General features: G+C 37.6%; 1 protein-coding gene across 3 annotated transcripts in view; it reads right to left on the bottom strand.

The window, feature by feature from the left end:
• LOC113116287 (dynein heavy chain 11, axonemal) overlaps positions 1-12724 on the bottom strand; it is a 62223-nt gene that overhangs the window by 4025 nt on the left and 45474 nt on the right. For 2 of the 3 annotated variants that reach the window (XM_026284356.1, XM_026284359.1), the window contains 14 exons: positions 11803-11976; positions 11286-11521; positions 11066-11188; positions 9270-9474; positions 8718-8882; positions 8295-8435; positions 7179-7349; positions 6616-6738; positions 5357-5550; positions 5075-5223; positions 4872-4999; positions 4156-4383; positions 3787-3978; positions 1511-1630 (listed from right to left, as the gene is read on the bottom strand). In XM_026284356.1, the coding sequence (XP_026140141.1) occupies positions 1511-1630; positions 3787-3978; positions 4156-4383; positions 4872-4999; positions 5075-5223; positions 5357-5550; positions 6616-6738; positions 7179-7349; positions 8295-8435; positions 8718-8882; positions 9270-9474; positions 11066-11188; positions 11286-11521; positions 11803-11976 (2349 nt within the window). Of the gene's footprint in view, positions 1-1510; positions 1631-3786; positions 3979-4155; positions 4384-4871; positions 5000-5074; positions 5224-5356; positions 5551-6615; positions 6739-7178; positions 7350-8294; positions 8436-8717; positions 8883-9269; positions 9475-9797; positions 10359-11065; positions 11189-11285; positions 11522-11802; positions 11977-12724 lie in introns of those variants that run through there. The other variant, XM_026284360.1, reaches the window with a different exon arrangement.

The raw sequence follows: 12724 nt of genomic DNA, 5'->3' as shown, positions 1-12724 counted from the left end.
GGTAGCTGTGTGGCTGTGTTAATGCAGGGTCAAAAAAAAAAAAGCTCTCAGATCTCATCAAAAATATCTTAATCTGAAGATGAACGAATGTCTTAAGGGTTTGGAAGGACATAAGGGTGAGTAATTAAAGGTACAATTTGTAAGATATTTGCAGTAAAATATCCAAAAACCACTAGGCTAGAGTTATATATTTTGTCCAGCTGATTACTAACAGTATCTCTAATATTTTCAACTACTTGTAAATCATGAGAAAATTCCCATTCTAAACAGTGACAAAGTCCAGTGCGGTCGCCTGTCAATGATGTTAGTTAGCCTTTGTTACCGCCTTTACTGACGTAGAAACCACATGCCAACAGTGTCATGGACAAATGTGGAAGTAGTGTCTAGCATCCAGCAAACCACTAGCTTGCTTCAAGCAGTTCCTTAGTTACTTCTTCTTGCACGTTTTATGGTGGATTGTGTTACTTATTTATGGAACATAATTACGGTTTACCGTCTGCCGCTGGTTTTGTCAACAAGGATAGCTCCCGTAAACGTAAGCATACGGGCCAACCAAATGACCCAAAAGAGTTTGGGACAATAGGAGAGAAAGAGCGAGGATTGCATTTTCTAGATAGCGAGAGCTTCGCGACAAACTTCAACTAGAAAGAGATGCCGGTCTCGCTTGTGTTTTACTCAACAGGTGAGTTGTTTTGATTCGTATCTTTACAGAAAACGTATGCTATTATAACGAGTAACAAGATTAGTATTTTGGGACATACACGCCAAACGCAGGCCATCGCGTCTCTAGACCCGCGCGAGGACACGTCTGATCCATTGTCTGATCACGTCTTTGCATTGACTTTTGTATGTAATCTACTCGCGCAAATTGTTGAACTCGCGTTTGCCATGTATGCCCAATTATTGTGTTTGAGAGTACACGAGTGTATATATTTGTCGAACAAGTGGTAATTGTTTTCATATTGTCTGATTGATCACCGTCAGCGGTTGGGTAGAGGACAACAAATCCTATCATTCCACGCTCCTCCTCAGCATCATCAAACCACGCGATTGTTAATGTTTTGGTAGTGCGCTCTCTAGTGGCAGGTCCTACAACCTGTACCTTTAATGACAGAATTTTCAGTTTTGGATGAACTGTCCCTTTAAATCCCGTCCCTGCAAGCTCACATTAATCAACCTCCACTTTTACAGCAAGTACAGCAACGCCAACATCTCAAAACTAAATTAATAATACAAAAGAAATCAAAAAATACCTATCTGTTAATATCTCACAATTACATTGATTTCTCGCTATTGTATTTATTAAAAACTCTGGGTGAGAACTACTGTTGTGAATCTCTTAGTTTGTTGAGCCAGTACTCACACAAATTCAAAATTTACATCTGAAACGTTCGTTTTCAGCTGTAAGACCTGTCTGTCTTGAAGCTAAATCAGATGATATAACAGTGCTGTGATCAACTATGTTTGGTGCGGCATTGTACTATATTTACAGTGCTCTGAATGTCTTTACCATCTTGGGATTGATGAACTCCTGGAGGTACGTACGGCAGAGCTTCCTGTCCCACTCGTCAGTGATGTGTCCTCCGTATATGATCTCTCCGAACAGATAACACAGATCCTCCCACGGTACCTGAGCCACACATATTAACACACCAAAAATGTCAAACCTCCAGCACAAACTGATCCCTCAGTGCCCTGCGTTTAATACCCACAGCATTATTTTCAGCCAGGCTGGCAAGTTCTGACAGAGGGGGGGAAAAAATACATGGTGAAAACTGCTAAAGGGGCTAGATGTTGGGATTTTCTCACGAGTATGAGTTGAGGAACTGATGTTGGGTGATGGGAGCATCCTGTAGTGAGTTTATTTCAAATGGCTGTACACCAGACAAAAAGAAATTCGGTTCATGTATAATTCAAGCAAAGATCAAGCTCTTCCTGAACTCCTGCTGTGCTTGGCTCAAGTCTAGCCTGATAATAGAGCAAATGTTGTATAATTGTAAAGGAGAGAAGAACAAGGAAGTGTGTGTCTTTTAACCGATGACAGACGCTAGAGGTTCACCATCATTTGTACCTGTATTGTTTTGCAAATTGCTTCTTTCATCAGCTCTAATTGCAGTGATCACTTATAAAGCGTTGTAAGGTGTCACGCACAACGCGTGTAATTACATTTAGCATGACGCTTCATTTGCCGCCTAATGAATCCTCAGTGTACGCACATACAGGTTACTGTTTGGTTAACATAATGAAGGACATTCATTTTTTGAGGGGAGGGGTGAAATCTAGAGCCGCCATAATTGCTTGTGAGTGATGTTGCGGGAGGAAAACAAGATTTTTTTTGGACACCTTGAGATTGTGACTGTTCGCTTTGTGTGATTAAATTATACAGCACTGTGGGAAAAGTAATACAAATTATTTATTTAGTTCATAAGCAGCTGCAAGCATGTAAAACTAGTAGAAGTTTGATTTTTTTTTTTAAAGTGTACATCTGAATGCGAAAGCGCTTTTGTTGTCTAAAATTCTCCTTTTAGTGGAGACTGTTTAAAGTATCTACAACTTACAATAGGAAGCACTGAGGGGATGGGGGGGGGGTTCACGAATGGACATTGAGTTGAGACAACTGAGGCATTCATATTAAAACACTACTATTCAAACATTTTGTAACAAAGTCTTGTAAAAAAAAAAAAACAACAACTGTAAAATTAGTAATATTGTCAAGTATTATTCTAATTTAAAACAACCGTTTTCATTTTCAATCTATTTTAAAATATTATTTATTCCTATGGTGATGAAGCTTAATTTTCAGCAGCCATTACTCCTGTGTTTAGTGATACATGATCCTTCAGAAATCATTCTAATATGCTGATTTGGTGTGTGAGAAAACATTTATTATTACAAATGTTGAAACCTGTTTTTTATAATATAAAAATGTGTGCTGTCAAATGATTAGTCTAGAAGATTAATCGCATCCAAAATAAAGTTTTTTGTTTACATTATATATGTATGTGTACTGTGTATATTTATTATGTACATATAAATACGCAAACATACAGTATATATTTTGAAAATATTCACATAGTATATACATTTATATATTCTTATGCTCATATTTTATATTATATATAAATATATTTAATATATAAACAATATTTTTTCTTATATATATATATATATATATATATATATATATATATATATATATATACACACACGTTTGTAAATATCCACAGTACGTACACAAACTTTATTTTAGATGTGATTAATCGCGATTAATCGTTTGACAGCACTAATAAAAATATAATATAAACTGATACATTTTTCCAGGATTATTTGATGAATAGAAAGTTCCAAAGAGCAGCATTTATTTGAAATATTTGCTGGGTTTCCATAAAAACCTGCAAATTTAACTGGAAGGCTCATAAATATTTTGACGACAGTGTTTTCACAGGCAGAATGACCATAACAACATTTCAGATGATGTACAACAAGATCAGCCCACTGGTTAGACAGGTTATGCATTCCTATTGCACGCTGTCACATGACTTTTTTGATGCGCATCGAGGAATTTACTCGGCAAATGCGTTTCCATCTCTCATTATTTCGACTGAACCTTTTTCGCACAAATCAAAAACTGGGATGTGATACTTCAAAATGTGAATAAAACAAGGTGATTGAAACATGGCTACTGTCATTTTTGATCCATTTGATGCATAAATGTAACTTTTCAAAAGATATAATTCACTGATGGAATCATTATATTTTAGAGGTTAATGAATGCTGGTCTCTTACTTTAGTACTGGCCTCCAGGTAGTTGTACAGAACACTGGCAGAGATGGTCAGATCTCCAGTGTTAAAAGGGTATCTGTGGTTCCAACCCTGAGGCCCAAACTTCCTCCTCTCAGTAACACAGGCGTGGAAGTAACACAGTGAGAACACAAGTCCTTTAAACTCCTGCTCATGAGAACACATTTCCAGAGTGTCCTGCAGAACGAAAATTAAAAGTGAGAAGTGTGGACACCTCATTCTTTTGTGACTTCAGTCTACTCATTCTATATGATCACTAGTTTCCACTTTTTCTATTAATAGTAAGCAGAATAGAATGTCTGACTTGTACACATCTGAATTGACTGATTTTGTCTGTGTCAAGTGTGTGGAGACCTGAGTGAAGTTGTCCAGAGCTGCATGTAGGCTGGAGTTCATGCCGGTGGGTGGTTCAGTAGTGAGTTTGAGGGCGTTCTCCAGGATGGTGCGAGGGATGAGGTGCTCATGGGAGCTGGAGGACGGTTCTCCACTCATAAACACTCTGTAGTTTGAGTGAGCATCGCTGCCTGTGTTCTCCAACAGCTCCTCCAGACGACCCAACCACCGCTCCAGCAGGTGAACATTCTAAACCGGAACGAAATTTACAAGAACACACATATGTGAGCTTAATTATATGTGAATAATTAAGCTTTCCATTGATCTATGGTTTGTTAGGATCCGACAATATTTGGTCAAGATACAACTATCTGAAAAAATCTGGAATCTGAGGATGCAGAAAAATCGAAATATTGAGAAAGCCACCTTTGAAGTTCTTAGCAATGCATATTACTAATCAAAAATGAAGCTTTTATATATTTATGGTAGGAGATGTACAATATATATTCATGGAAGATGATCTTTACTTAACATCCTAATGATTTTCGGCATAAAGAAAAAAATTATCATTTTGACCCATACAATTGTTGAATTAAGTGGTCAAATATTTCTAAATAATGACTGCTCTGCAGGGTAACACATGACCTTTATTCCGTTTGTAGTTTTCTAATGGTGTCCATGTTTAGGACACTTTATTGTAGGTTGGTTTGGTAAGAAATGAACCAAAAATCTTCTACCTGCAGTATGACCCAATGTCCTTTTTTGGCAGCGGTCTCCAACGCTCTCTCAGCCACGATCTCTTGTCCTTGACCCAAGGATACATTATGGAGGTTCCCCTGGTCCGGGGTAAATCCAAGCTTCAGCCCTAGTTAGCAGATATAAGTTCAATACTCTGATTATGTTACAAGTTAGCCTAAGTGTAAAAAGTATCTTTGTTTACCAAGTGTTTCTACATCCTTGACAGGGTTGACTCCAGGGGAAAGGATGAAGAACACCGGTGTGGAGGGATTGCACTCCTCAAAACACTTTTCAAACTCCATTCGACTGTCATCTACATACTTGGAGTCCAGACTGTCCTCAATGAAATTTCTATATAAAAAGACAATGTTGAAGGACCAAAACAATTGGCGTTTCAAACCTAGCCACCTCCAGCTGAATTTAAAGTAACATTTTCGACAGATATCGGTCGTTCTCTGAGGGTTCTCTGAAGAATGCTCATTACCGGAGAGCGTAGGTCATCCTGTCAGGCCGAAAGGCTCGAAGAATGATGAGTCTCTGGAGAGGACTCTTATTCTTCCAGTCCTGAGGGAGACGTTCTCTTTCTGGACACTCTGACTCCACCAGCTTCCTCCAGCGTTTGGGAGAACCTTCCACATCCCTGTCCAGACCCCTGAATGCATCCAACATGGACAAGCTCTGCGATGAAATAAGGTTTTAGGTTTGGTACTTAGGGGGAATTTAATTAGAATAATAATTATATTAATAGCATATAATAATAATGGATTTGATTTATCATTCGCTTTTCTTAACCCAAAGTGCTACAACAACAAGCATAATAGTACTGTATTTAACAATAAGCAACATAAAAAAGAAACAATATAAAACATGCTCAATTACAGTAAGCAGTTTTAAAAGATGAAAAATCCTCTTAAATTGTTATATCCTCCATATATTTTCTATGAATATTCACATTATAAATTATTTACTTCTCCATTTCCAAACTCATATGCTATTATTAGATTTAAAAAAAAAGTAGATCTAGATTTTAAACCTAGTTTCCAGAGACACCAATAGAATTGCAAGGCCAAAAAAAACAATTGTTTTTAGGCATGTAAAGTTAATCTGTTAAAATTATTATAATCAAATTCAAAATCAATTTAAAATGTGCATTTTCATACATATTATATAATTAAAAAAAAGATCAATTATCAATATGTTATTAAGATGATATAATGTAAATGAATAAATTATAAAAATAATTTTATTGCATTCACAGAACTTTAATTTACAACAAAGTGTTACGGTATCAATCTGCTTTTTCAATCTGCAATTTATATATATTATATTTATACTAGTCCTGGGCAATGATTAATCGTGATTAATATCATGATTATATCATATTTATGTTTAATTTTATATTATTACATACGATACAACTAATAGTGGTTAAAAAGTCAATATATTCTGTATTTTCCAGATAATATTTTAATAATCTACAGCAATGACCAAATAAAAGACATTTAATTTTAGGACCAAACACATTGTCTTCATAGTATCAGACTATAAATGTAGCCACCTTTATATTTTAGGAAAGGGGTAACATATTTTCGGGTCCTTCCATTTCAAACACCGCTGGGATAGATGGGTTGACTAATTTAAAGGTTGAAAAGGTGCTTCCGACTAATCATTTTCTAAATGGCAATGTTAAATGACATCTGAACACATGAAAGAGAGGGATTTCCAGTCACAGGCAGCTCTTACCCTAATGGCACCCCAGGCCTGTGCAGACAGGAAGCAGACGGGACTGCTCTGACAAACCTCCACAGGAAATCGCAGCAGAAGCTCCAGGTCCTGAGCCACAATGAAGCCCCTCGCCAGAAGAATCTGAATAAAACACCAGAGGCGCAATGTAATGAGGACATTAGGCCTCAGGTCGGTTGAATACAGATGTCTCCATCCATCAGAGAAGGACAAGCGGATCTCAGAACAGCTTTACTCTGTTTGATGTGGACGTGTGAAGGACAGGCAGTGGAGACAGACAGCAGCAGGGAAAACAGGTGCTGTCCTGACAGGTATTTGCATTCTGCCACTGCGGCCCACCCTCCTGTCAGAGCTGACCAGTTGAGGGAGAGGGGTGCCCGGGCTGTGAGAGGTAATCAATAGGAACGCACCCGACTCCACTGACAAGGCCTAATGGAACTTAATGTAAGGGCAGAAAAGTGGAGTGATTGATGTGAATGACAAAGTGCAGGAGGAGGAAGGGAGGAGGTGGTGGTGGGTGGATGTGAGGTTTTTCTATTCTTCCAGAGTCCCGTCCCACTCACCTGGAGGGCGGTGTGGGTGAGGAAGGTGAGTCGGTCTCTCTGGAAAAGCCCCTGGCAGGTGTACTGAAGGGCCGAGTGGGTGATGGCCTCAGTGAGAGATAAAACACGCACTGATACGTCTTCATCACCAGGAGCTCTCGCAAGGGCTTTGAGGAACACTTTGTTGAAGGCCTTAAATGTAAAATAAGGTTCAGTTGAGTTGAAAAATAAATAAGCATGTTGCTTAGAATAGAATAGAATGGAATAGTGGAACATATGCTGTGTGTTTTGTATGTTATGGATTTATCTATGAACAGCCAACTGTTTTTCTCTGTCTGTAATATATTGAGGTAACACCTAACAATGCTTAGCATTGAGATGATTGGGAATACAAATTGATTGTGCCCAATAGTATACTGGAATTCCTTTCAGGGGTGATACGATATTATATTTCTATTACTGTGATTATGATGTTGCGGGGGGTATTTTTAAGAGTACTTGTACATGTACAATCATAATTTTATGGTATTTTAACATGTTTTATTTAGGCCGAAATATAGCTTAATATGACTGAATCAACATATATATTATATTGTTATAGCAAAAATATTTTTGTTAAATAAACAAGTCAAAAGTTCAAAAGTTTGAGGTCAGTCATTTTTATTTTCAACAAGGATGCATTAATTGATCAAAAGTGACAGTAAAGACTATGAAATGGTTACAAACCAACATATATTTAAAATAAATGCTGTTCTTTTGAACTTTTCTATGCATCAAACTTCTTGGAAATCACATTGATAATGAGAATAAACATTTCCTGAGCACCAAATCAGCAAATCAGAACGATTTCTGAAGGATCATGTGATACTTAAGACTACCGTAATGGTTGAAATAAATGGCATTTTAAAATGTATTTAGAAAACAGTATTTTACATAGTAATAATGTTTCACAATATTACTGTTTTTGTGTTTTTGATCAATTAAATGCAGCTATGGTGAGTAGAAAATACTCAAAACAATAAAAATATAAAAAAAAATATTACCAACGCCAAACTTTTGAATGGCAATGTAGATACTGTGTAGTAATTACTAAGGACAACCACTACACAAATTCACTTTTCTAGTATAGTGCGTTACCTTGAGAGAGTACTGGTACATGGGGTTAATGTTGTGGAGCTCTTTAATGATGAAGTAGAGTAGGGCCGCTCTCTCAGCCGCTGGCCTGTAAAGATCTCGCGCATCATTGGTCTTTATCTCGTTCTCTCGAGCTGCAACAGCCTGTGTAAACATCACAATTGTTGAGATATAAAATCAGATACTAATTCTTAGGAGAATGTACAGGTACATAATGATGATGCACTTTACTATGGTATGCTATTAGAATAAATGCTGTTTTCTTTTCTTATTGCAGTGTTGTAATTAAATTTTTCAGTTTATTATTATTTTTTTTTTTTAACAAACACACATTGGTTGTGAGCCCATCTTGCACGAACAATACAAAAAAAATGAGATCTGAGCAAGCAACAACAAGATGAGGTAAATTGACAGTTTGGACCATACCTTGTTATGGATGTGTCTGGCTGTATTCTTCGTATATTCCAGCTGTTCCACTAAGGCGGTATCTCGCAGGAAGTTTCCCTCCGCTGCGGACAGTTTGCTCAGCAGCTCATCCTCCAGTCTCTTCAGCTCAATCTGACACAAGTTCTGCTGGGTGCTTAATTCCAACTGAAGCAATCAGAAATAGACGATGTAAGGACAGACAGTTGTCTTATTAAATAACATTTTTGAGATTTAATTTAGTATTAAATAGGACATAAACAGTGCAATAATATGAATAAAAAACGGGGGACAATATTCCATTGCATGCTTTTATTTATGCATTTTATTACATTTTTATTTTCTCATACATTTTTTTAATAAAAAGTTAAGATTCAAGTTAGAAAATCTCTCATTTATGAAAACATAATTTTCTTTCTGGTCTTTGCTTCCTTGGAAAAAACGTTCACACTATCCTGCCTTGTAAATGCTTTTATTGCCTTTGGGAAATGCTAATCTAATTTATTTAGCTTTTTATATAATGTGAGATCATTGTGAGCAACGTCTGTAACTGACCTTCATGGTCTCCAGCTCAGGCCTTTCGTGCGTGACCACTTGCCCCAGTAGCTGCTCCTCCAGGCCAGCGCGGGTCACTGTGAAGTTTAGAAGTGTGGTCTGGGCCTGCAGCTCCGGGGGGAAGTGAGGGTTGGCTTGCTTCGTGTGTAGAAGGAGACGGAAACTGCTGTTATACTCGCACTCCTTATCACCCAGTCTGATGAACCTGTAGAAACACCACACTGTGTTATGAATTCAGAATGTGACTGCACTAAATGACACTAAACAGCGCTCTTTGAAAAAAGCTTGCTATCTACACAATGAGCCGGAAAGAGCATTTCCACCCGTACTAGACACCAGTTTCCCCAACATGTCTAATTGAAGCAAACAGAAAAGCATGACAAATGCTCCCAACAGCCACCACAGGCGAAGGCGTTAAATAAAACTGGAAGATGATATTCCCAGCAGCCAATATTTATCCCAATCTGCATTCTAATTAAATCAGGGCTGGCTGGCCAAAGTGGCTGGTTTTAATTTTTCCCTAATTACCCCGTGCCTGTCAGCCAGCGGCAACAACTCTCATGCCAAAGGTCCCGCCAAGGCCCGGGTCCGCTCCGGCTCGATTTCTTCAAAAGATGGAATTAATGTACTATTGATAGAACCATTACTTCACCAAATTAAAGTCCCAGCTGATGGATTGGCTCATGCTCCTCCGTCAGACATGAAAGGAATAATTAGTATTCATTACTTCACACTCTGCAACATTCCAATTATTAATGAACTTCAGCCGAGAAGCCGCACCAGATCCATCATGGCTGCCGTGGCCAGGCCGGATTAATCACAGGAATGGACCGGTGTGTGCATGGGTCAGGCGCTGGAATAAACTTATAATCAAATGCAACATCGGGCCACAGTTATGGGTCAGAACAGGGGGACTGTGGGTGTCCCCGTGGTACAATGCTACAAGGACAAAATACTAGAAAGAGATGAATAAGAGCGGAGAAATTAAGAACTCTGCGCGCTAGAAAAACAAGAAAAACAGATGAGGTGTTACGTCTATTCACACATCCTAAATACCTACTGAACACTGATTATTTTAATTATTCTGTTGAAGAATATAAATGTGAAGTTAACAATAGCTTCTATTATTTTCTTTTTCATTATTTATTTGAGAAATTACTTATTTATAAATATTTTAGACTATGATCTCTCTAGTGACAAACTGGTTTAGCTCAACTTTGTTCAGATTCAGAGAAAACAGTGTAAATAACATTTCTAACCATTAAAAATGTAACCATTGAGTTCATAAAAAAATAATATGTTTTTGCCCCCCCCCCCATCTAATTTAGATGTCTGCACTGTAAAAAAAGAATAAGAAAAGAAAAACAGATTAAATAAATTTAACTGTTCAAAAATTATTCTATAATTTAACATATTTCTGGGGAAAACAAAAATGCATATGCATATATATCTGTGTATTTGTGTGTGTGTCAGGGTTGAAACACAACATTGGTTGCCCAAAACTGATCCGTATTCAACACACATAAAGAAAAAGAGCAAACAAATGCACATTTATCAGCTTCTGTGAGTGCAGAATCAATACCACTGCCTTCACCTCTATTCAAATCACACAAGCCTAATTCATCTTCCATTCTAGTTTTCATACTGCACAGAGCAAAACATGGGGCTCTTAAGAGCTCGGTAAAATCTGCAGCAGTACAAGAAAGCATTTTTCTGAGCAATTTTTATGCAGTGCACCCAATGAGAGAACTCAGTGGTATTAAATAAGTAAAAATCACGGAGATGGTTAAACCTGCCTTCCTTTCTTTAAGGTTTGTCTTCCTAGCAGTGGCTCCAAAAGAGGGTCCACTCTCTCCTTCACGTTCTCAATCAGGACCACCTCACCAGCAGCCAAAGCCTGCTCAATAACATCCAGATACCTGTACGATAACATTAACAGTCCAGGACAAGACAAGTCAGCCTCTTTGCCTTCTTTATATTATTTCTATAAATACTCTTTGTCCAAACTAAAATCACCCTTTCTGGCCATACTGCAGCACCCTCAGGTTGGGCCTGTACAGATTTCGGATCCACTTGCTGGCCTGCTGCTGAGGATCCACGATCAGAGGCCAGCGCTGGCTGGCCATCAGGATGGCTGCATTTTCAACGGACAGCCGATCAGCTGGCAGGCCCTGGTTCTGCCAGCCTGCCACGGTGGCCTGGTCAGTCAGCGTAAGTACAGGGTCCAGACCATCTGTCAGCGGGATAGGGGTCTGGATCGCGAAGTGTGAGGAGAGGAAGACAGACAGTGATGCTATTCAATTCAACGCTCCACTGGAGTGCAGACACAGTAGTACAGTAACAGGATTTTACAGCAGACAGCTCAGGAAGAAACACTGATCCAAAACACTCTTAACCTTGACGAGTGAAACACGAGCGTAACATCAAATTTAACATCAAATTATTATTAAATAAAACATTAATGCAGCTAAGAATTACATGATGCAAAACACTATAGAATTCTAATCATGGACAGGCCGAGCAGGAATCATACTTGAAGTTCTCGGAGGAAAGGAATGAGTTCGTCGTGAAGGAGTTGGTGACGGTACGGCTGTGTGAAGTATCCAGCGTAAGAGACGAAAGCAGCAGCCACAAGCACATCACCACACACCGTCTTCAGCTGAGACTCCAGCTCCAGCTGTCCCTCCGACCAACGCACGTTTTCTGCCTACAGAGAGAAAATGGCTGGGTGAACCGAATTTAAACTCGCACAGGTGACTAGGACTCCAAAAATGATCGCACACTTATGAATGCCGTTGATGTTTAGAAAAGCTTAAGCCATTCGTTTGCAGAAGTCACTTGGTTTGGTATTTTCTATCTAATGCAATGAAATTCAGTTGTTTTAAGTGTGGCTTTTGTGTACAAAAACCTTTTTATAACAATCATATATTTTACTTTATGAATTTTCATAACTCCTACGCAGTAATTTTTTAAAATATAAATTATTTATCATGTATTTTATATATTTATATTATATTTTGTATACATTTAATTTTATATTTATATTTTTGAAAATGCACATTAATTTTATTTCAATATAAAAAGGTAGTTTGATAAATAAAATCATGTATAAATACTTACCCTTTTTTTGCATAACCGTAATGAGAATATGAATTTTTGCTTTTCCATCATTACATTTCTAAATTTAATCATGAAAATAACGTAATGTCACAGTGTAAAATATCACCACCAGAAAGTAAAATATTATTTTTTTATTAAAGAAATCGATACTTTTATTCTGCAAGACTGCATTAAATGCAGCGAAACTCATCGGATGCTCATCAATTAATGGCTGCTTGAAATTCAACTTTACTTGTCACAGGAATCAACTAGATTTTAAAAATCGAAAGTGGTTATTTTAAACTGTAATAATATTTCACAATATTTGAGTTTTTTCTCTATGTGTGATCAAATAA

This window comes from Carassius auratus, chromosome 16, assembly GCF_003368295.1.
Source record: "Carassius auratus strain Wakin chromosome 16, ASM336829v1, whole genome shotgun sequence".
NCBI lineage: Eukaryota > Metazoa > Chordata > Actinopteri > Cypriniformes > Cyprinidae > Carassius > Carassius auratus.
The sequence above is the reverse complement of the archived record's forward strand: the minus strand, read 5'-3'. Positions and strand labels throughout refer to the sequence as shown.